Source organism: Salmo salar, chromosome 09 (assembly GCF_965601325.2).
Source record: "Salmo salar chromosome 09, fSalSal1, whole genome shotgun sequence".
NCBI lineage: Eukaryota > Metazoa > Chordata > Actinopteri > Salmoniformes > Salmonidae > Salmo > Salmo salar.
The window spans coordinates 13,609,756-13,634,239 of NC_138299.1; the positions used below are offsets into that span (position 1 = coordinate 13,609,756).

General features: G+C 44.8%; 1 protein-coding gene across 5 annotated transcripts in view; it reads right to left on the bottom strand.

Annotated features, from left to right (window-relative positions):
* Positions 1-20,800, bottom strand: part of LOC106610734 (phosphatidate phosphatase LPIN1) — a 50,374-nt gene extending 29,574 nt beyond the window's left edge. For 2 of the 5 annotated variants that reach the window (XM_014210259.3, XM_014210258.3), the window contains exons 1-3: positions 20,470-20,800; positions 4,421-4,621; positions 3,932-4,027 (exon numbers count right to left, since the gene is read on the bottom strand). In XM_014210259.3, coding sequence (XP_014065734.3) covers positions 3,932-4,027; positions 4,421-4,621; positions 20,470-20,529 — 357 coding nt within the window. In that variant the 5' untranslated portion in view covers positions 20,530-20,800. Of the gene's footprint in view, positions 1-3,931; positions 4,028-4,420; positions 4,622-8,780; positions 8,981-20,469 lie in introns of those variants that run through there. The other 3 variants (XM_014210257.3, XM_014210256.3, XM_014210260.3) reach the window with 2 other exon arrangements.
* Positions 20,801-24,484: the final 3,684 nt, after the last annotated feature.

The following is a 24,484-nucleotide window of genomic DNA, read 5'->3' on the forward strand; positions in this document are numbered from 1 at the left end:
TTTTATTTTTATTTTTTTTTTAAATGTTTTTTTTTTATTGTCATTGAGTGTAGATTATTAAGAGACAAAGAAACGATTTAATCCATTTTAGAATAAGGCTGTAACGTAACAAAATGTGGAAAAAGTTAAGATTTCTGAATATTTTCTGAATGCACTTTACATAGATGAACGATTCACGGCAGACTGGAACCCCTTTAACTCAGTTTTGTTTGTACAGCTTGTTTGGCCAGCGTTGTGTCAAGGTTCACACTGACCGTGTACAGAAAGTAGTCCATCACAACATTTTCACACTGATCTTTGTCGATAGCCCTTGTTAAATTCAGGGCAGCAATGTTTTTGAGAGCAGTAGCAACACTTTTGCAGTTCTCCATGGCTAATATTCTATCTTGTAAAAAAAGCTGCGGTAGCAAGGATTATCTATACTGTACATACTGAGCAGCTCATCTTATAGACAGAAGCATGCTACATGGCAGACCAATCCAAACCCATCTCTCAGCATGTCCAGCCCATCCATTATATCAGCCAATCATGGCTAGCTGGAAGGTTCCTTGCTTTTTCAGTGGCTAAACCAAATAGGCTCATAAGTCAACAACTTTATTCGTATTTACAGCTGGCATACACATTTGTTATTAAGGCACATGAAAGTTCACATGTTCCAGAAGGCATTTCTGCCACACAAAAAAAACGCATTATGATAAAAAATTGTTTTACGTTAAAATGCCTCTCCTGTGAAGTAGTGACACATGCCTAGCTTCCTGAAACGGGTCACATATGCTATCTGCGGTAAATTTGAGTTGTGGGCCCCCCGAAGGTCGAGGGCCCTGGGGCACACGCCCTGCAGGCCCTTTCGGTAATCGGGCCCTGGAGAGAGGGGGGTAGGAGGGGTAGTTTAGAGCTTGGCTAGTGCCAGTGCAAATGGGTTCTTTGACACTGTTATCGTTGATCCTGCCACGTTCAGATAATCTGAAAACCTGGGAGGGAGTGAGAGTAGGAGAGAGAGATAGAGCCGTACATTGATACCTCAGTGCTCTCCCCTACCACGTATACGGTAGAGACGGCGAATCAGGGAGAGGACAGACTCCTCAGCCGTGTGTGTGTGTGGACTGTGCATAAATAGGGTTGTTTTTTCAGTGGGGCGGCGGAGGGACAGCTATGTTTAGGAGGGAGATTATTCCCAGAGGGTTAGGAGAAACAAGATCTTTACAGTCCAACCAAGACACACACTGTAAAATGAAGAACCAACTGGATGCTGAAAAGGTATACAGCCACTGTCAGGAAAATAGAATCTCTACAGTGATTCTTTGTTATTAAGAAGGAACATGTTTCTGCCTGAAAGAGGGGCATAGACTAGGGCAGAGAGGAGGAGAGGAGGGAGTAGGAGAGAGGAGGGAGAAGTGAGGAGGGGGAGAAAGAGAGAGGAAGAGAAGAGAGAGTAAAGGTTGTAGCAGGGAATAGTCTGGTGAGGTGAGGAGAGGGGTGGAAGGAGACAGAAGGAGAGGAGAGAGCAGAGAGGAGAGAGGAAAGGTTGTAGCAGGGAAAAGTCTGGTGAGGTGAGGAAGGAGCCAGAAGGAGAGGAGAGAGCAGAGAGGAGAGAGGAAAGGTTGTAGCAGGGAAAAGTCTGGTGAAGTGAGGGGTGGAAGGAGACAGAAGGAGAGGAGAGAGCAGAGAGGAAAGGTTGTAGCAGGGAAAAGTCTGGTGAGGTGAGGAGAGGGGTGGAAGGAGACAGAAGGAGAGGAGAGAGCAGAGAGGAAAGGTTGTAGCAGGGAAAAGTCTGGTGAGGTGAGGAAGGAGCCAGAAGGAGAGGAGAGAGCAGAGAGGAGAGAGGAAAGGTTGTAGCAGGGAAAAGTCTGGTGAAGTGAGGGGTGGAAGGAGACAGAAGGAGAGGAGAGAGCAGAGAGGAAAGGTTGTAGCAGGGAAAAGTCTGGTGAGGTGAGGAGAGGGGTGGAAGGAGACAGAAGGAGAGGAGAGAGCAGAGAGGAAAGGTTGTAGCAGGGAAAAGTCTGGTGAGGTGAGGAGAGGGGTGGAAGGAGACAGAAGGAGAGGAGAGAGCAGAGAGGAGAGATGAAAGGTTGTAGCAGGGAAAAGTCTGGTGAAGTGAGGGGTGGAAGGAGGCAGAAGGAGAGGAGAGAGCAGAGAGGAGAGAGGAAAGGTTGTAGCAGGGAAAAGTCTGGTGAAGTGAGGGGTGGAAGGAGACAGAAGGAGAGGAGAGAGCAGAGAGGAAAGGTTGTAGCAGGGAAAAGTCTGGTGAGGTGAGGGGTGGAAGGAGACAGAAGGAGAGGAGAGAGCAGAGAGGAGAGAGGAAAGGTTGTAGCAGGGAAAAGTGAGGCGAGGTGAGGGGTGGAAGGAAGGAGACAGAAGGAGAGGAGAGAGCAGAGAGGAGACAGGAAAAGACAGAAGTAAAGAGGAGAGGTTGTATCAGGAAAGAGGGGTGGAGGGAAATGGGACCATGGTATGGATCGGGAGTCTGACTCAGACAGTCACGACAGCCCAATTAATCTAAACCCCAGATTATGACAGCTCTGTTTTAATCCCTTTACTGGAGAAAAGACTAAGTATCATCCCTTCATCCCTTCATCATTTCCCTCTCCTCCTCTCTCCTGCGTGATGTTATTACTAAGGGCTGGGAGCTGGGTGTAGCAGCTACTCTGAGAGCTCGGAGAGCCACATACTAGATGAATAAATGACTGACTATAAGAACACACATCTGTAGACTGTACTTCAAACAAAACGATTCAGTCTGGCATTTCCCCCTACTAATGGTAATTGGCTTTCAATTTGCTGATCGTAGTAAATGTCATCTATTAAAAGATTCTTTCTCTCCTCCCGTCGTCTGTATCTGCATAAGACGGTGCCACAAAGTTCACACTAGCACACTATTTAGTACGCATGGCTTAGTGTGTGTGTTTGTGTTTGTGTGTGTGTGTGTGTGTGTGTGTGTGTGTGTGTGTGTGTGGTGTGTGTAAGCATGACTGGTGCATCATTTCATACTGTGTGAGATCACATCACTGAGATTCTGCCTGAAACCTTTTTGGCATGAACCCATGACCTTTTCATAGATTCTTCACGGTTCTTGGCCGGGCTGTGTGTTTGGCCTTGGCGGGGCAAGGGGTCCATTCTGTTCCTGTCATGTCTAGGATCCAGTTACAGCATGTGTCCTCATGGTTTGTTTCCAAAAAGCACCGCTCACATTACAGTCTAACAGTCAGTCTAACAGGGTTGGATATGTTTCCTCATGCCACTGCAATATTTATGTATTTCTATTGGTTGGTTCAAGTCAGATGCCAATAAGGTGTTATGTGATTGGCTATGCTTGCAGCTAGGGGGAGATTGCGAACGTCAATTCTTCCCTGTTTGATATTGACATGAAAGCGATAGGTCACGTTCTGAAATAGTGCGTTCTATTTACATATTTACAATGTGTACGAGTCCACTATTTACATTTCCTGTAAATAGTGAACTCGTACACATTGTAAATACGTAAATAGAATGCACTATTTCAGAGTGACCCACCGCTTGCATATATATATATATATATATATATATATATATATATATATATATATATATATATATTATTTGCATGCTAAAAAATGAATCACAAATCTCCAGCCTTCAGCATACTGTTGTCCTGCACCTGTAATGTGTTTCGTTGTGTCTATCATCAGAATAAACACCAATCAACTGGGACCGCTGGCTGTACAGTCCTTTCTTTAAAAACACAACGCGAGAGAGTTAAGAAGTATGATTACATCTGTTACGTCAATTCACTAGGCTACCTCTCCTCTCTCTCTCTCTCTCTCTCTCTCTCTCTCTCTCTCTCTCTCTCTCTCTCTCTCTCTCGTGCTGAGTGACATTCAGCACATGTTGTCCTGTGAACAATATGTGTGCTGTTTCTAGCCATGGTTATGTGTGTGTGTCACACGGTACGTACCAGTGTGTTCTCCGTCTCCTTGACGAAGAAGGCTTCTCCGTTCTCCCCCAGCTTCATTTGTAGACTCACAGGCTCTCCATTGATCTCTATGTCCACCTGATACACAGAGGAAACCAGCCATCACTATAGCTCTCCATCCCACTCTCTCTCTCTATCTCTCTTTTTCCCTCCGCTCTACCCTCAATCACTTTCTTTCCTCTGCTCTACATTTCATGTCTCTCTGTCTCTCCAACCATCTCTCCCATCCAACTCTCCTTCTATCTTTACATTTTTTCTATTGATCTATTTTCTATATTTTCTATCTTTCTCTCATCCCCCTATTCTCTCTCTGGTAATTTCCGTATGACACTGAGCCAGGATGATCCCCCCCTCTTGCCAGTACTGTTAACACCCATCACTCTCTATTACCCTATGTCCTCTGCCCCAGTGCCCCTTTACCCAGCCCCCCCCCCCCCCCCCCCCCCCCCACACATTCCATTGTCCTCTCACCACTTTCTCACGGGAACGCAGCACACCCATCTTGCCAAAGCGGACGTGGAAGGGCGAGCACTGCAGGGTGCCGTCAGGCTGCCGTACCACGATGACGTCGATGCAGCCTGAAAGAGTGGCCGGGTTCAGGCCCCGGTACAGCTCCTTCACCTGCACAAACACCTGGCCTGCCAACTGGCCCACGTAGTTCATGGTCTGAGACTGAGGGAGGGTGAGAGGGTGGAGGGGGAGAGAGAAAGAGAGAAATACATCAAATCTCTCGTTTCCCAAACTGCCTGACGCCGATTCTTGATGATCCTGTCGAGTAATATCATGATATACCAGAGTGACGTTAATGCCTCGGGAAATATGGATTGATCAGCTCTGTTAGGTTTCCCTGGCTCTCTAACTGTGAGTCACATTCCACTCTGACCCACCATCCTCATCCCCCTCGCATCAGGTCATTAGAAGGCTTTTTTACTGATGCATTTGTCACAATGATGCTGAAAAGCAACCAGCCGTGCCTCAAAAGCCCTCTGCTGAGTCCCACGGCCCTGTGCAGAAGAAGCAGCAGAATAGAGCTGGAGTTGCATTGCAATGGAAAGAAAGCTATATTCAGCAGACAACTCTGACTAAACCGAGGCGATATGGCTGAAAGGCTGAAGGCGGTTGAGATCCTATCTCCTACCCTCCAATAAACGCACTGACGTTCTCATTGAAACACGTGCCTACACTCTGCATATCACGCACAGACACGCACTGACACACACATGCACTTGGGGCACAGTGCCCTCTGCTGCACTGGCATCTGAAAGGGGATTAATCAGCATGCCAGTGTCTCAGTCACAGGCGGGCAGCAACACTAATGTCCTCTAATTACCAAAAGGGCCCTGGAGAGGGAGAGGAAACCATTTCCCTGGAGGCCCAATGTGAACGAAGTTAGGATTCAGACCGAATTATTCATGTAGGATAGACAAAAGACGATTCGCTAACAGTGTAAAAGACAGAGACAACATGTTCTGTAGAAGTCTTAACCACACACCTACAATTATTTTGGTGCAAATCTCCCTTTGACATGTGTGCATGGTTTGTGTGGAAGTCAGAGTTAAAGATGCACTCCAGGATCTTGAACACATCAAATGTGTAACATATCGTACGAATTGCAATTTAAAAAAAATATATATGTTTTGCAGGACGTAACATATCATACGAAATGGATGTAGTACACAATTTGATGACATGGTACACAAAAAACGGGGACCACTTTTGGCTCATGAGCACCACTTTCAAAACTACTGGTGTTTGTGAGTCCATCTTTAAGTGAGCAGGTTTCAAGATAGAATTTGACCCTAACAGTGCAAGAGGGAGAACGACATCTCTTCTCACTAAACAGTGAGTTTACTTTGTTGGCTGTATACTCTCCACTTTATTATCCCCGACTCAGTTTCTGCTGAGTCACGTCTAGCACGCACACACACACACACACACACACACACCACACACACACACACACACACACACACACACACACACACACACACACACACACACACACACACACACACACGCCTTCTGGACAGATGGCTTTAATATCCTGTCAGTTCTCCTGACCAATGATCATTATTTCGTAACACCTCTCAATTACCAGGCTCTCAGAGAGGGCTGTCGATCTAACAGACTGTACAGACATCATCAACCACAGCGAGACAGACCTACTATGTGTTTTCTTTATGCCTGGGCACCTGATACTCTGTGTTCAAGGACGAATAGAACAGGCAAAGATAAATACACGTTGGAGAACAGATATCTTGGAGGTAAAGTGTCGCTGTTTGAATCTACGAATCCTGTTTTTCACATTGTTGTCATTTTTGGGAAAACGTTTTTGTATTAGCTTCTGAAACTAACAGGTCTAATCTTGGCACTCGATCAAACAGTATATCCCAGACTAAGATACCTTAAACAGTACTCAAACAATGGAAGCATAAAGTCTCTCTCTCCTCAACCCCCCCCCCCCCCCCCAAACACACACACACACACACACTTCTCTCTCCCTCAGTGTGACAACTGACAAGACTCCCCCCAAAATGATGTTTGTATTGTCACATACACCAGGTAGGTCCAGTGAAATGTGTTGTTTTACAGGGTCAGGGCTTTGCTCAAAGGCACAGCAACAGATTTTTCACCTTGTAGGCTCGCTGATTCAAACTAGCAACCTTTCGATTACTGGCCCAAAACTCTAAACGCTAGGCTACCTGCCACCCTAAACCCAGTATCAGTGGCATTTCACGACAATTACATGACTACCCAACCCTCACTCCCCACACGTTCTGCCATCCCCACTAATACAAACACAGACCATGTGTTAACAGGGGAACTCATTCAGCTCAAGAGTTTCCTCCACTTCCCCCTCAAGGACATGAACCTGCTTCCTGGTTTCCAACCAATCAAAAGACACACAGTATTGGCCCAGGGTATATCCCACAGTAAAATAAACTACACTCACAATACAATGTCAGCTCTGGGTAGAAGTACAGGCACATAGGATCAACTCATACCTTCTGCAAATCATGAGGGTGGGACCACAAACCTGACCTGAGATCAGCAGTAACTTAGCCCTACTCCACAATGTTACACACATTTCATATTAGTATAACCCAGAGATACTCAGATTAGAGGTGCAGAAAGACCAATTTTTACCTTGTCAGCTCAGGGATTCAACCCAGCAACCTTTCAGTTACGGCCCCAACGCTCTAACCACTAGGCTACCTGTCTCCCCTATTTAACTAGCTACATTAACTGCACCTAGTTTATCATCTTCTCTCACTTCACAGACAGCACACACGCACAAATGCATGCAAACACAAACACAGGACGGACACACACAGGACGGAATCAAACACACAAACACCACAGATCAACAACAGTCCCATTGGCAGAGGATCTTATTTATATACAGTGGTGGAAAAAGTACTCAATTGACATTGACTTGAGTAAAAGTTAAAATACCTTAATAGAAAATGACTCAAGTAAAAGTGAAAGTCACCCAGTAAAAATACTACTTGAGTAAAAGTCTAAAAGTATTTGGTTTAAAATATACTTAAGTATCAAAAGTAAAAGTATAAATTATTTCAAATTCCTTATATTAAGCAAACCAGACAATGTTTGTTCTTGTTTTTTTTAATTTACAGAATTTGACAATTTTCCTGTCCTGCTAAGCCATCAAAATGTAATGAGTACTTTTGGGTGTCAGGGAAAATGTATGGAGTAAAAAGTACAGTATTTTCTTTAGGAATGTAGTGAAGCAAAAGAAAAAGCTGTCAAAAATATAAATAGTAAAGTACAGATATAAAAAAAATACGTATGTAGTACTTTAAAGTAGGCCTATTTTTAATTAAAGAAAAACTATTTTTGTTCATTAGTCCACTGTTGATACAGTCCCAAAATGTTTTCCTGTCAAGTTTTATAGATATTGGATTTTAAAGAAGCAAATTGACACGTGCCACATCATCATGATAATGCAAAATTGTTTTTCCTTTAAGTACTGTGGTTAGAGCGTTGGGCCAGTAACCGAAAGGCTGCTGGATCGAATCCCCGGGCTGACAAGGTAAACATCTGTCGTTCTGCCCCTGAACAAGGCAGTTAACCCACTGTTCCCCAGGCACCGAAGACGTGGATGTTGATTAAGGCAGCCCCCCGCACCTCTCTGATTCAGAGGGGTTGGGTTAAATGCGGAAGACACATTTCAGTTGAATGCATTCAGTTGTACAACTAACTATGTATCCCCCTTTCCCTTCCCCACGTAGTAGAAGTCATGTGACTTCCCATCCAAAGCTGTCTGGCAGTCAAGGTTTCCAAATAAAATGGCCATGAACTGGGTAGAGAACACATTCAGGTGGCCAATTTTTGTCCAACACCGGTCCTCATCAACTGAAAGTATTTAAAATATGTTTACAAATATATTCAATATATTCTAGGTTAATTGCGAGCTACACCGATGCATTACACAGCTACTGTAGCAGACAACAAGCATGACCTAACACAAACAGCTGTTTATATAAAACACAGAATCTTTCACATTCCGACCAGTTTAGAATGCGTAAATAACAACTTTGTGAAAATGAGCCGTTGTTTATGACCATAGACCATTTCAATCTCCATTGCGACAACGCAATTACGAACATAACTGTAGTCTGGAGGTTATATGAAGCTGTGCTTGCCATAACGCCTGGCAATTGATTCATATAAAAAAGGAAACAAGGCTAATAATAACACATGCAGAGATGATCTGGGTGCAGCTATCCGTCGATAAGAAATGACACAAAAATTAGAAGACTATCATATGGATAAATAGCCTAGGATTCACAATCATATTCATACGTACATTATTGACGACGAATTGTCAGCTCAGAGTATTTTAGCCATTCAAATGTCTTCCGCTGTATCGGTAAATCTGCGTTTCTTATTCCAATTCAACTATTACATTGTAATAGCGAACGGAACCTTTCCGTCATTTGATCTTCCGCTTGGCGGTGTGCTAAAGGGCTGTGCAGATACTCCTCCTGTCACCGGAGAGAAAAACAACCCTCCCTATACTCCGCTGGTGACGTAGCACGGCGTAAACCCCCCCATGGGAACCAATGATAGAACCCCGCAGCCCACACGTAACAGTACTGGCCCACTAGCTACAAAGTAGCACGTGTATTGGACAGTGTCGTTTTTAAAGCTCAGAACAGTAGGCTAACCCATATAGGCTATATATTTCTTCATTTGAAGAGGTGAATTCACATATTTTCAGAACGTTACAAGCGATGTGGGGGCGAGGGGGGTGTAGCCCAGTTGGCAGACTAAAAGTCATTTTGTAATGTCCTCCACAGATGTACGAAGATATTCATATAAGTGTAAATATCACCAGGGTTCTGGAGAAGACAGCTGTTGGTGAGGTGACTCCTTCATCCAATAGCAAAGCTTCTTTGCTTACCTACTATGTCTTGTCAGCAATGAAATTATATAACCTGCTACAGAAGCCAGCCTGTATATATGGCTGCATGCCTGGCAGGGTTGGGTAGGTTACTTTCTAAATGTAATCTGTTACAGTTACTAGTTACCTATCCAAAATTGTAAATCAATAACATCATTTCTGGATCAGCCAAACTCAGTAACATAATCTGATTACTTTCCGCTACTTTTTGATTACTTTCCCCATCACACCTTTTTGATTACTTTCCCCATCAAACGTATTTTGTGTGTCATCATAGTGGTTTCTGACTTGTGGTCAGACTCAGGTGGAACAAACTTAAACCTGCGCCTATTTTCAATGCTGAATTGAATGTCATTGAGAAAACAGAAAGGTGTCATAATGTATTTCTTGCAAACATCCTTTCTGAATGTAAAAGTAATCCAAGAAGTAATCCTCTAGTTTTTCAAAAGTATCTGTTATCCGTTTACAATATTTTTGCTAGTAAAGTAACTGATTACAGATACAGTTTTTGTTGTAATCATTTTAATCATTTACATTTACTTTTCTATAGAATCTAACAGGCCTATAGGTGAGAATTCCCAGAAATGCAATACATGGCAATAAAGTGTTTACAATAGGAACTAGGACTGGGTAGGGCAGGCCAATTTACAGGCATATTTACACTAACTGTAATGACAGTATTTCAAGCCAGTGGCCGTGCCTCTTTTCCTTTCTTCTACTCATAAACTGACACACTGAAAAAGCACCAGTGCCTGTAATCAGGGCAGGGCCTGGTTTGTTGCAGGTGCCTATAGGCTCTACGGGCAGCAGAGCGAGAGTAATAACTGACTAAAAAGAATATGAGGGTGGAAGAGCCCTGAAGCTTGTTTCAATGAGCAATGTGATTTAGTAGATACAGCCATAACTTGTGCGAGTCCTCAGGGAAACTCTGGTGACTAAAGTTGCAAGTACCGGCACAGGGACATGCTTGAGTGTACCTCAAAAAACACACATGCACTCACACACACCCCACACAAACACATGAGAAGGAGTGAGTGAGTATGTATACTGTACATAGCATTTTTCCTATGTTAAAATTGCAAAAGTTGCATTTGATTGACAGCACCTTTTTTGTTCCCATAGCAATCATTTTCTCTCTCAGTATGCAAATCCAGCCAACAACAAAACTGAAGTAATTTGTCTTTCTAAAAACATCAGCATTGGTATGCAACTGTTTTGGCGTACTCTTGGCATGCCCCACATTGATTTCAGACACAGATTGATTTATGCACTAGGAGTATCAAGTCCTCATCCTGTCCAAACACAGCAAGCTACTTTGTTGTTGCTCAGAATTCCAAGAACACGCCAGAATTCCACTCATTATGACATGACTGCACGTCTTCCCTCCACCGCAATGCTGAGTAACCCTGGGCATTGTGAGTGCTGGGCTGCCGGAGGGGAAATAAGGCTCTGGGCCTGGTTACATAAAGCATCTTAAGTTAATTTCCCTCACATCTTTCCCTTGAAGTTTCCTTAACTTTAAGTCAGTTGTACAAAACATTTGAACGTGAATTTCCCCCTGACATTAAGTGAAAAAGTTAAGGGTGTCCATGAGGTCCCTTAAGTGCTTCATTTAGTATGGATATCAATGTAAATAACATTTGTGGAGGTGAACATTGCTTTCCTCTGACCTGGTTTCAAAACAAAAACATCCACCAGCTAGCTAGCTACTTAGCTAAACAATCAAAGGTGCACAAACCATGGCTAGAAAGCTGCTGGCTAGCTAGCTCAGGCAGGTCACCAGTGATATAAGTCAGCTTTCGACGTACATCCATGTCTGAGGACGTCGGGAAATGACATGGAAACCGGCCACTAGGGGCAACTGTTGCCTTCAAATAGGTTTTGGTTTTGCTAGAGCATTGTGGATGGGGAATGGGCATAAGCATCTGCCTCTGATTCCAAAGGTTGCATATTCAAATTCAGCGATAGAACGTTGTTTTAAGCCTATCCCAAACCATTACCCTTACCTTAACCATTGGAGTTAATGCCTAACCTTTTTTATTTACATTTTTACATTTTAGTCATTTAGCAGACGCTCTTATCCAGAGCGACTTACAGTAGTGAATGCATACATTTCATACATTTTTTTTTTCATTTTTTTTTCTTCGTACTGGCCCCCCGTGGGAATCGAACCCACAACCCTGGCGTTGCAAACACCATGCTCTACCAACTGAGCCACATTTTTTTTATTTCACCTTTATTTAACCAGGTAGGCTAGTTGAGAACAAGTTCTCATTTACAACTGCGACCTGGCCAAGATAAAGCAAAGCAGTTCGACACATACAACAACACAGAGTTACACATGGAGTGAAACAAACATACAGTCAATAATACAGTAGAAAAAAAGTATATATACATTGTGTGCAAATGAGGTAAGATAAGGGAGGTAAGGCAATAAATAGACCATGGTGGCGAAATAATTACAATATAGCAATTAAACACGGGAATGGTAGATGTGCAGAACATGAATGTGCAAGTAGAGATACTGGGGTGCGAAGGAGCAAGATAAATAAATAAATACAGTATGGGGATGAGGTAGTTGGATGGGCTATTTACAGATAGGCTATGTACAGGTGCAGTGATCTGTGAGCTGCTCTGACAGCTGGTGCTTAAAGCTAGTGAGGGAGATATGTGTCTCCAGCTTCAGTGATTTTTGCAGTTCGTTCCAGTCATTGGGAGCAGAGAACTGGAAGGAAAGGCGGCCAAAGGAGGAATTGGCTTTGGGGGTGACCAGTGAGATATACCTGCTGGAGCGCGTGCTACGGGTGGGTGCTGCTATGCTGACCAGTGAGCTGAGATAAGGCGGGGCTTTACCTAGCAAAGACTTGTAGATGACCTGGAGCCAGCGGGTTTGGCGATGAGCATGAAGCGAGGGCCAGCCAGCGAGAGCGTTCAGGTCGCAGTCGTAGGTAGTATATAGGGGGCTTTGGTGACAAAACGGATGGCACTGTGATCGACTGCATCCAATTTGTTGAGTAGAGTGCGTAGAGGTGGATCAGAGAATCACCAGCAACAAGAGCGACATCATTGATGTATACAGAGAAGAGAGTCGGCCCGAGAATTGAACCCTGTGGCACCCCCATAGAGACTGCCAGAGGTCCGGACAACAGGCCCTACGATTTGACACACTGAACTCTTTCAGAGAAGAAGTTGGTGAACCAGGCGAGGCAATCATTTGAGAAACCAAGGCTGTTGAGTCTGACGATAAGAATGTGGTGATTGACAGAGTCGAAAGCCTTGGCCAGGTCGTTGAATACGGCTGCACAGTAATGTCTCTTATCGTTGGCGGTTATGATATCGTTTAGGACCTTGAGCGTGGCTGAGGTGCACCCATGACCAGCTCTGAAACCAGATTGCATAGCGGAGATGGTACGGTGGGATTCGAAGTGGTCGGTAATCTGTTTGTTAAATTGGCTTTCGAAGACCTTAGAAAGGCAGGGTAGGATAGATATAAGTCTGTAGCAGTTTTGGTCTAGAGTGTCCCCCCCTTTGAAGAAGGGGATGACCGCGGCTGCTTTCCAATCTTTGGGAATCTCTGACGATACAAAAGAGAGGTTGAACAGGCTAGTAATAGAGGTTGCAACAATTTCGGCAGATCATTTTAGAAAGAGAGGGTCCAGATTGTCTAGCCCAGCTGATTTGTAGGGGTCCAGATTTTGCAGCTTTCAGAACATCAGCTATCTGGATTTGGGTGAAGGAGAAGCTGGGGGAGGCTTGGTCGAGTTGCTGTGAGGGGTGCAGGGGTGCAGGGTTGTTGACCGGGGTAGGTGTAGCCAGGTGGAAAGCATGGCCAGCCGTAGAAAAATGCTTATCGAAATTCTCAATTATAGTGGATTTATCGGTGGTGATAGTGTTTCCTAGCCTCAGTGCAGTGGGCAGCTGGGAGGAGGTGCTCTTATTCTCCATGGGCTTTATAGTCTCCCAGAACTTTTTGGAGTTTGTGCTACAGGATGCACATTTCTGCTTGAAAAAGCTAGCCTTAGCTTTCCTAACTGCCTGTGTATATTGGTTCCTAACTTAAGAATTCTGAGTTAATTGCTCAACTTAACCCTAACCTAAAAAGTTCATAGTTAAAACTTCTTCAGGATCGGTGTCGCGTCAGCGGGACGGTTGAGCTAACGTAGGCTAATGTGACTAGCATGAGGTTGCAAGAAACCCCAAAAAAATCCCAGGACAGAGATATTTGATATGGGCGGAAAGCTTAAATTCTTGTTAATCTAACTGAACTGTCCAATTTACAGCAGGTATTAGAGTAAAAGAATACATTATATTACATTACATTTAAGTCATTTAGCAGACGCTCTTATCCAGAGCGACTTACAAAATGGTGCATTCACCTTATGATATCCAGTGGAACAACCACTTTACAATAGTGCATCTAAATCTTTTAAGGGGGGGGGGGGGTTAGAAGGATTACTTTATCCTATCCTAGGTATTCCTTAAAGAGGTGGGGTTTCAGGTGTCTCCGGAAGGTGGTGATTGACTCCGCTGTCCTGGCGTCGTGAGGGAGCTTGTTCCACCATTGGGGTGCCAGAGAAGCGAACAGTTTTGACTGGGCTGAGCGGGAACTGTGCTTCCTCAGAAGTAGGGGGGCCAGCAGGCCAGTGGTGGATGAACGCAGTGCCCTTGTTTGGGTGTAGGGCCTGATCAGAGCCTGAAGGTATGGAGGTGCCGTTCCCTTCACAGCTCCGTAGGCAATCACCATGGTCTTGTAGTGGATGCGAGCTTCAACTGGAAGCCAGTGGAGAGAGCGGAGGAGCGGGGTGACGTGAGAGAACTTGGGAAGGTTGAACACCAGACGGGCTGCGGCGTTCTGGATGAGTTGTAGGGGTTTAATGGCACAGGCAGGGAGCCCAGCCAACAGCGAGTTGCAGTAATCCAGACGGGAGATGACAAGTGCCTGGATTAGGACCTGCGCCGCTTCCTGTATGAGGCAGGGTCGTACTCTGCGAATGTTGTAGAGCATGAACCTACAGGATCGGGTCACCGCCTTGATGTTAGTGGAGAACGACAGGGTGTTGTCCAGGATCACGCCAAGGTTCTTAGCACTCTGGGAGGAGGACACAAGGGAGTTGTCAACCGTGATGGCGAGATCATGGAACGAGCAGTCCTTCCCCGGGAGGAAGAGCAGCTCCGTCTTGCCGAGGTTCAGCTTGAGCTGGTGATCCGTCATCCACACCGATATGTCTGACAGACATGCAGAGATGCGATTCGCCGCCTGGTTATCAGAAGGGGGAAAGGAGAAGATTAATTGTGTGTCGTCTGCATAGCAATGATAGGAGAGACCATGTGAGGATATGACAGAGCCAAGTGACTTGGTCTATAGCGAGAATAGGAGAGGGCCTAGAACAGAGCCCTGGGGGACACCAGTGGTGAGAGCGCATGGTGCGGAGACAGATTCTCGCCACGCCACCTGGTAGGAGCGACCTGTCAGGTAGGACGCAATCCAAGCGTGGGCCGCGCCGGAGATGCCCAACTCGGAGAGGGTGGAGAGGAGGATCTGATGGTTCACAGTATCAAAGGCAGCAGATAGGTCTAGAAGGATGAGAGCAGAGGAGAGAGAGTTAGCTTTAGCAGTGCGGAGAGCCTCCGTGACACAGAGAAGAGCAGTCTCAGTTGAATGCCCAGTCTTGAAACCTGACTGATTAGGATCAAGAAGGTCATTCTGAGAGAGATAGCAGGAGAGCTGGCCAAGGACGGCACGTTCAAGAGTTTTGGAGAGAAAAGAAAGAAGGGATACTGGTCTGTAGTTGTTGACATCGGAGGGATCGAGTGTAGGTTTTTTCAGAAGGGGTGCAACTCTCGCTCTCTTGAAGACGGAAGGGACGTAGCCAGCGGTCAAGGATGAGTTGATGAGCGAGGTGAGGAAGGGGAGAAGGTCTCCGGAAATGGTCTGGAGAAGAGAGGAGGGGATAGGGTCAAGTGGGCAGGTTGTTGGGCGGCCGGTAGGGCAGTGTGAGCAGGACCAGCGGTGTCGTTTGACTTAGCAAACGAGGATCGGATATCGTCAACCTTCTTTTCAAAATGGTTGACGAAGTCATCCGCAGAGAGGGAGGAGGGGGGGGGGGAGGGGGAGGAGGATTCAGGAGGGAGGAGAAGGTAGCAAAGAGCTTCCTAGGGTTAGAGGCAGATGCTTGGAATTTAGAGTGGTAGAAAGTGGCTTTAGCAGCAGAGACAGAAGAGGAGAATGTAGAAAGGAGTGAGTGAAAGGATGCCAGGTCCGCAGGGAGGCGAGTTTTCCTCCATTTCCGCTCGGCTGCCCGGAGCCTTGTTCTGTGAGCTCGTAGTGAGTCGTCGAGCCACGGAGCAGGAGGGGAGGACCGAGCCGGCCTGGAGGATAGGGACAGAGAAAATCAAATACCACGCTATTGTTTGAGGAGAGTGCACAATTATGAACTTGAAAATCTATGAATAAACCAATTAGGCATATTTGGGCAGTCTTGATACAACATTTTGAATGGATGTGCAATACTTCACTGGATCACTCAAAAAATGTGCACATACAGTGCTGCCATCTAGTGGCCAAAGTCTAAATTGCGCCTGGGCTAGAATAATTCATTATGACCTTTCTCTTGCATTTCAAAGATGATGATACAAAAAAATACAAAAAAACGTTGTTTTTTTTTCTTTGTATTATCTTCAACCAGATCTAATGTGTTATATTCTCCTACATTAATTTCATTTCCACAACCTTCAAATTGTTTTCTTTCAAATGGTATCAAGAATATGCATAACCCTGCTTCAGGGCCTGAGCTACAGGCAGTTAGATTTGGGTATGCCATTTTAGGCAAAATTCAAAAAAAGGGTCCGATCCTTTTAATGCCTAAACTTAACCTTAAACACTTTGAAATTTGACGTCTGAGGAACATGGGTGAACGTCTAATTCTGACGTGCGACTGTGAGAGCTTGTAGAGCTAGCTACCTCCACTGTAAATTTGCTTGACATGCTAGAAAGTAATAGAAACAAAAAAATAACTAAAAGAAACACGTTTTATTATTTTCCGTATCAATTTGTTTCTCCTGTCTTGAATGTAGAAGTTCTAATTTTCGACCTCCCAAAATAAATGCGATCTCCTTGATTAGAAATTCAGTCAGTGAATCAGGTCGTCTCCATAGTAACCAGAGACTCTTTCTGCCACACGGTCCTTCAAACTACCGTAAAACCCTTAAATGACGCCCTTAGCTAAGGAAATTTGAGGGGCTCTATGCAACACCCTTAAACAATACTCACAGAAGTAGTAGCAGTTGCTGCAGGAATTGTGGCCCAATGTAAAGGATAACCTAGGGGTGGGCTGTGTGTGTGTGCACGTGCTTGCATGTGTGTGTGTGCATGCAGCCCCTGACTCTCGATTACGAAACAGCCATTTATTACGAAACAGCCAATAGTAATTTATCTGGCAACAAAAGGGCCCCGCGGGACATGGGTTGGAACAGAATACACATGTGCAGTGTTTCTAGGAACTATTAGAATGGTCGGTCATTGTGTGATAGCCAAGAGGGAGGAGAATCTAATGTCCCCGTGGCCTCCCCAGAATGCGTATACGACTCCTGAGGGAGGTATAGGATAGATAGGGGTCAGGTCAGGGGTTAGGGTCAAATAGGGAGAGCAGCTCTGACTGAGAGACTCTTAGCTGTGCTTTTATCATTCGACTAATGGATCCAACTAATTGACCACTAGAAAGAGCTTTTGAGAGTTCAAACAGCTTTTCCACGCAAAATAGAGCAGTACTTCACATGACAATGTGTTCAAATATGGCTTATACAATTGTGTTAAGAGCTATTTACAAATCAACCTAACCATTTGACTGTTGATGTTGTGATTGTTGACCCAGCACAGTATGTGTGTTTAAACTTTCCTCACCTGAAGCTGTTCATTTCCTTCCTCAGTCAGCCGCCATGTCAGAGAAAGAAGAGAGAGGGGGGAAGAGAGAGAGAGCGAGAGAGAGAGAGTGAGAGGGGGGAAGAAAGAGAGAGAGAGAGAGAGGGGGAAGAGAGAGAGAGAGATAGAGAGGGGGGAAGAGAGAGAGAGAGAGAGAGTGAGTGAGAGGGGGGAAGAGAGAGAGAGAGGGGGAAGAGAGTGAGAGGGGGAAGAGAGAGAGAGAGAGGGGGGGAAGAGAGAGAGAGAGAGAGTGAGAGGGGGGAAGAGAGAGAGAGAGAGGGGGGGGGGGGGGGGGGAGAGAGAGAGAGTGTTGCAGCCTAATCTCTTCCAGGAACTCTGGGTCAAGAATGCATTCACACCGTTGTCAAGGAGACGGGGGAGTCGCCTGGGATGGGTTTTGTGGGCCAATCAGAGAGCTGCTGAGGCGCGCATAATGAGTGAACTCTCAACCTGCCCCTGTGTGGGGTATTGACGAGCCATGAGACATTCCTGAGTGGTGGGAGATTCCATTCTTTACTACTATACTGCCATTGTTGCTGAAAGGGCCGGCACAGGCTGTTCCGATCCTGGGAGTAGTCAATAAATATCCCACTGTCGCAATGTGACTGACACACATACGCACGCACTCCGAACGCACACACACACCCCACTAATCCTGTGATATAATGCCATTGAGGGGACTCACCTTGAAGAGAATTTCTCATAAGGTAGCCTTTACCTACATGAGTCCCTATCTCCTTGACCTGTTCGTTATCTCTCCCACTAAATACAGTGTCAGCTGTGATGTGTGTGTTCTTCTGAAAGAACAGGCAGTGTCCTGAAACAGATAACACAGGCTGGGGCTGATAAAGCCGAAGTTCAGTGACTTCCATATATAGTCCATACAGATCCATATAGTATTGATTTCTTTGCGTGGCTGTAGGGTATTACATTGGGGTCAATAGTGGGTTTCCCTGTTGTTAACATGACATAACAGGATGTGCTGTCTGGGCAATGACCTTAAATAATATCCGAGCCCTGACCATCTACCCTGCAGCCATATAGGGAGATTTAAACCCATATAGAAGAACAGGTGCCTTTGTGACAGAGGTGGTTGGGTGAACCAAGCTCACGTCACGAGTCACCTTGCCTGAAACCTGAGTACTCAGAAGCCTGATTCACACTATAGGGCCAAACTGAGCCAATCTGATCTGAACTGGACTGGTTATGCATCCATCATAGTTGCTGGAACCATACGGGACAGGACAATGTGAAAACATAATATAAACTGTGTGAATCAGGTCTCAGATGGGCTTTAGGCCCCCTAGTTTATGCCTAGACTTTAGCTCAGCGGGCTACCGCAGTCTTGTGGCACACAGACGACCCAGGTTCAAACCCATTCAGTCACACTTTCAGTACTACCAGTACAATATAAGAATACTATTTAATATGCATTAGGATAGAATCACTGAAGGCCATTACATGATCATGTTGACCTTTCAGGGAAATGCAGAAGGAAGCTAGATGTGATCTGCAGCCACAGTTACTGTACTACCACAATGACTAACCATAACCATTATACTGCTGTTCCTTTCCTGATTTATTTCATTTATTAAAAACCTTTAATAATTATGAAACCATTAGTAAAAAAAAAAATCCAGCTCCATTGCCTCTACTGTACTGTACACGGTCAGAGAAGTACAACTCCACGCCATAAACAATGTGTTCATCACAGCTAATGGAATGCAGCATTTTACTGTCTCAGTACAAGATGTAGGATCTTAATTTGATCACTCTTAGAAATGCAAACTTGTAGTGTATTCAAGGTTTGAAAAGTATTCTAAAGTTAGTAATTTTCACTTTCAAATGTCAGACTTGATTTCCCCTAACAAAAAATGTATCTACTCCTACAGAAAACAAATCCATAAATTTAAAATCCACATTATAATTCACATTTTCTGTTGCTGCAGAGTTATTTTCCTGTTGTAGCAAACGGCTTCAAAGATCCTACCTCTGTACAGCCTTTCAGATTAAAAACAAGATTGTGAGTACACATGACCATGTTATTACACCTTACAGAGAGTTTCTGAAGAGTGTACCGTGTTTATGTCCACCAGTGTGTGTGTGTGTGTGGAGGGGGGGGGGGGGGGCAGTCTGTCCAAGGAAGCCTTTTGAGTGCACAGCGCAATCTGAGACGTTCCCACAGCCCCCCCCCCCCCCCTAAATCAAATCAAATTGTATTTGTCACATCCTTCGTAAACAACAGGTGTGGGCTAACAGTGAAATGCTTATTTATGGGCCCTTCCCAACAATGCAGAGAGAAAGAAAATAGAGAAATAATAGAAAAGTAATAACACATTATTATAAAAGTTATATTAAATACACAATGAGTAAAGATAGCTTGGCTATTTACACGGGGTACCAGCCGCGAGTCTATGTGCAGGGGTACGAGGTAATTGAGGTAGATATGTACATATAACTAGGAAGAAAGTGACAGATGGTCAACAGTAGCAGCAGCGTGTGCGATGAGTCAAAAAAAAGTTAGTGCCAAAAAGGGTCAATGCAGATAGTTTAATAGTTAACCAAATACTGTAGCTACCCTGACAAATTCTTTAGCAGTCTTATGGCTTGGGGTTAGAAGCTGTTCAGGATCAGTCCTGTTGGTTCCAGATTTGGTGCAACAGCACTGCTTGCCGTACGATAGCAGAGAAAACTGTCTGTGACTTGGGTGGCTGGATCTCCCTCATTCCTCTCTGCCTCTCCCCCACAATATCCCTCGCTTTCTCCTCCCCTATCCCTCTCTCCCCCAATGGAAAATGTATACAGTCATCATTCAATCTCTAAAATATAACCAAAACACAAGCAAAACCCGCTGCAAATGCATCCAACGAGTTTGTAGCGTTACACATTTGATGTAGTCATTGCGTGCTAGTAATATCCATCCCTTTCTCCCTCAACAGCAACAGAACTAACCAGCACTGTTCCATCCATGTGTGGACATGACATTTAGCTTATTAAGATTGGATAACTATCCACCAACAGTACAGGAACAAGCGTCTACCACCCTTCTTTTTCAGTATCTTTCTCTCTCTCTCTCTCTCTCTCGCTCTCTCTCTCTCTCTTTCATCTCGCCCTCTTTCCCTTTCATCTCTATCTCCCTCTCTCTCGGACAGGCAGACAGACAGGCCACCCTACCCAGAACCAGTTGGGACTGGCGTCGTTGCAGAATTCTTCCAGATGTTCCTCTGGGGTCATGGTTCCATGGCACGGCTCGATCCCCACTCAGGCGTAGGATCCTCAACTTGTGTGTCTGTGTTAGAAACCTGGTGATCTAACTGACATGTGTGTGTGTGTGTGTGTTAGACACTTGGTGATCCGACGGACGTGTGTATTCAGGTGTTAGAAACCCGGGAGTCCGACGTGTGTGTGTGTGTTCCGACGTTAAAACTAAGTAGTGATCTTTGCGATTCTCTGTAAGACTGTTATACTGTGTGTCCTCACCGGTCGAACTGTCTATATAGTGTTTCTGGAGATGTTTAATTTTACCGAGCGTGTTCTGAGAACCACGTTCCAAGACGAAACCTGAGAGGACAGACCAGATCCCATCCCAGTTCCTTAAGAAGGTGCTGCTGACACCCAGGACAACACACGCACGCACACACACACACACACACGCACACGCACACGCACACACACGCACACGCACACACACACACTTTACCTGTATACATGTGTACATGAGCATACACACACACACACACACACACACACACACTTTACCTGTATACATGTGTACATGAGCATACACACACATAGACATAGAATACACAAACATATGCATTAATTGCATACACACTGTCATGACATAAATGCATGCACACTTTGATGGTACAAACACAAACAAACACACACGTATGCAGGCAGGCACGCACACGCACACACACACACACTTTACCTGTATACATGTGTACATGAGCATACACACACAGACATAGAATACACAAACATATGCATTAATTGCATACACACTGTCATGACATAAATGCATGCACACTTTGATGGTACAAACACAAACAAACACACACGTATGCAGGCATGCACACGCACACACATACACACACACACCATAAGTAAAACATCTCTATGGGCAGTAACTCCTGGAACTGGTTTGCTACCCAACTCTCAGCTCCCTAAGTGACGTCATCACAGCCATTTGGGACAGGGACCTGGTATCCACTAAGTGTCCCCTCCCCCGTCTATCCCCCCTACCCCAAGGGCTGCAAGACGAGTAGGTCAGCTCAACATGCTCTTACAACCCAGGGTACACGGCTCAGTTGAATGTCCCCGTCTGCCCCCTTGCACCTCTGGGTTGGACCCCTGAGCTGCGGCTCAGAGTATTCTTTCTTCGTCACATGTGTGCAGCTCAATTCTTTCTTACAGTGCTGAAACTAGGCTCGGTGTGCATCGGTGGATGATTTTTAGTCAGGAGACTGAGTGTCGAACACAAGTCCCGATTTAGTTGATTTAGCCCAGGCACTGACTCCTGGCTTTTACCATGGCAGGAATCCTAGCATTATTGGTAACACAGAACTCCTCTGTCAATGAAACACAAAATGATGAACCTGGGCCTTAGGTGTGTTGGCAGGGATTCTACCAATAGACCAGTTCTGACACCACCAATTACCACCGCTCTCACAGATAAACCCCAGTCAAAAGATCCTATAGGATTTTATTAGAATCCAAAAGGATCTTCTTTTGGATTCTAAGAGGATTTTTTTCATTGGAATCCTACAGGATTTTTTTGGACTAGGGTAAAATATATTATTTAAGGAGATCTGAGTTTTTTATTACAGGACAGATGTAAATACAGATAGTGAGGAAAGAGAGTTGGCCAAGGAGGCATATGTGGTCTAGAGTCAGGAGCTTAGACCACTACACCAGACTTGTATAGATATTTACATGACCTTTTAAAGGATTTATCCTCAAATCTTGGCTATGCACTATAGTTAACTTGGCTGCATAAAATATTGAGCCCCCACCCGCCAAATCTCTTCGACAATTACCTACGAAGGTGGACAGTAGACACAACAACTGATATTAAACTGTCACCCTTACCACTTGAGATGGTGACCCTATAGTGGGGAACCGCTGGCAATGTCCCCTCTACCCAGTAGCCATCTCGTGCTGCCCCATCCCCCCCAAAGTCCAAGGGACACAATGTGAGTAAACATTTGGACCTAGGTGCATTAAAGTTATTGTGGCAACTGCAACAACAATAGCTGTGAAACCTACTAAGACTGTCCTTCTAGGATTTGAGGGAGGGTGGGTGGGACAGCAGGGGATAGGGGTACATCCCTAGGAGGGAATGATTATTAATTTATTTAACTAGGCAAGTCAGTTTAGAACAAATTCTTAGAACGACAGATTTTTACCTTGTCAGCTCGGGGATTCGATCCAGCAACCTTTCGGTTATGGGCCCAATGCTACCTGCCACCCCAAAAGTTTTTTTTTGGGGGGGGTCTCATTATCTTTAGGTTTTTTATTTTCCTCCCCCTATCCCAACATAATGGATAAAGGGAACGTTCTCTGTGTTGTATGCATAGCTGCCTATTATATATGAAATTAAAGAAATTCTCATGTCTGAGTTACTGTACCTAAAAATGTATTTTCCTTCTACTTTGTATTTGCAAATAAGCAACCTATAGATGCTGTGCATTCAAAGGGGAAAACCCCACAACATCTTGTGTTATTGTAACATTGTATATAGTACTGTATCATATTGTGATGTCTAATTCAAAGACAAGATGTTGCAGGACTAAGATAATCAAGTACCTCAAGTGAGTTCTTTGTTGAAGAAGGTGTACTGTACTGGTGGTCATACTGCAAATGAACTGGCAGCCTTGAATCCCTCCCATATTGTTGTGAATGAATCCGAATGGAATATAGAACTGTTGTTTACAATCAATGAAAATGATGTAATTAATGTTGTTGAATTTGTACTGGAACAAATGACAGCAAACTATAACTTCAATTAAGAAAAAAGTTATCATAGGATTCTGATTGGGGTGACAAATTTCAATTGGACTAGATGTACTGTTCACAGCTTGAGCCTAGTGGCAATAGCTTCCGCTGACTGTCACGTCATGTAAACGTATAGTGTGTGCGGCCCTCTGCTGGCCATAGATAGGGTTCAGTCTCTTGTGTGCAGCAAACAGAATGTGAAGAGAGGGCACAAAGAGGGAGACACCACCCCCTAGATGTGAGAAACTAGAGTTGCTGTGAGAGATTTGTGAAGTGAGTCAACGTTTAGACTAGGGTTGTGTAGGCTTTTGCTCCCCGTTGTCGTGAATGAGCCTAGTCAATATGACCTGAGGACTCCTCCAGTCCCCAGACAGAACTCTGGTAACAGTGAAACAAGAAAGATCAAGAAGAAGCTGAAGAAGAACAGGAAGAGGCCTCAACCACAAGCAGCTAGAGAGCATCAAAACCCAGTCAAGTGCAGGGAGGAAGTGACAGGTGAAGGTAGACTGTATGCAGATGGTCGAACTCGAGCCCTGGGATGGAGCTGGTGGAGTTGCCTGATGGCGTGTGGGTGGTGAAGCAGATGGCACCACAGATTGTTGTGTGTCGATATCCCGGGTGAACGAGACAATTCGTAATATAACTTTGCTTAGATGTCACGTGTAAGTGGGATGACGTGTTGTGTGGCTGTAGTCAAAGGAGGGTTGGGCAAAAAGTGTATACAAACCAATGTAAAAGATAGGGAAAGGGAGATTCTGGGGAAGACAGGAGCTGATTGATGTATTGGAACACTTTGGTGCAAGGTAAGAACTGAATTTAATTGATATTGTTAGAAGCTACCGCATTAAAATAGCTAAATAAAAAAAATGATCAAATCCATCAGGTGTGAAGCTGTGGAACCAAAATAGAAGTGTTACTGCTTTTCATTAACTAGTTAATTTATTGGTTGAATAAATAGTCAAGAGTTAGAGTAACATTATAACAACTAGGCTTAGGGGTTCACCTTAGGTAGCCTGCGGCCAGACCATATTGTGGGCTTGAGCAGGAAACCAAAGAGGGGCTTGAAGGTAACTGTGTAAAAAGCACACTAAGGGAGCACTGGGTGTCTATAGTTTGTCCTCGACCCAGACGAAGTGCAGTTAGTTTTAGCTGAAACCCTATACCCGGGACTTAGCTAGTGTGACTCACC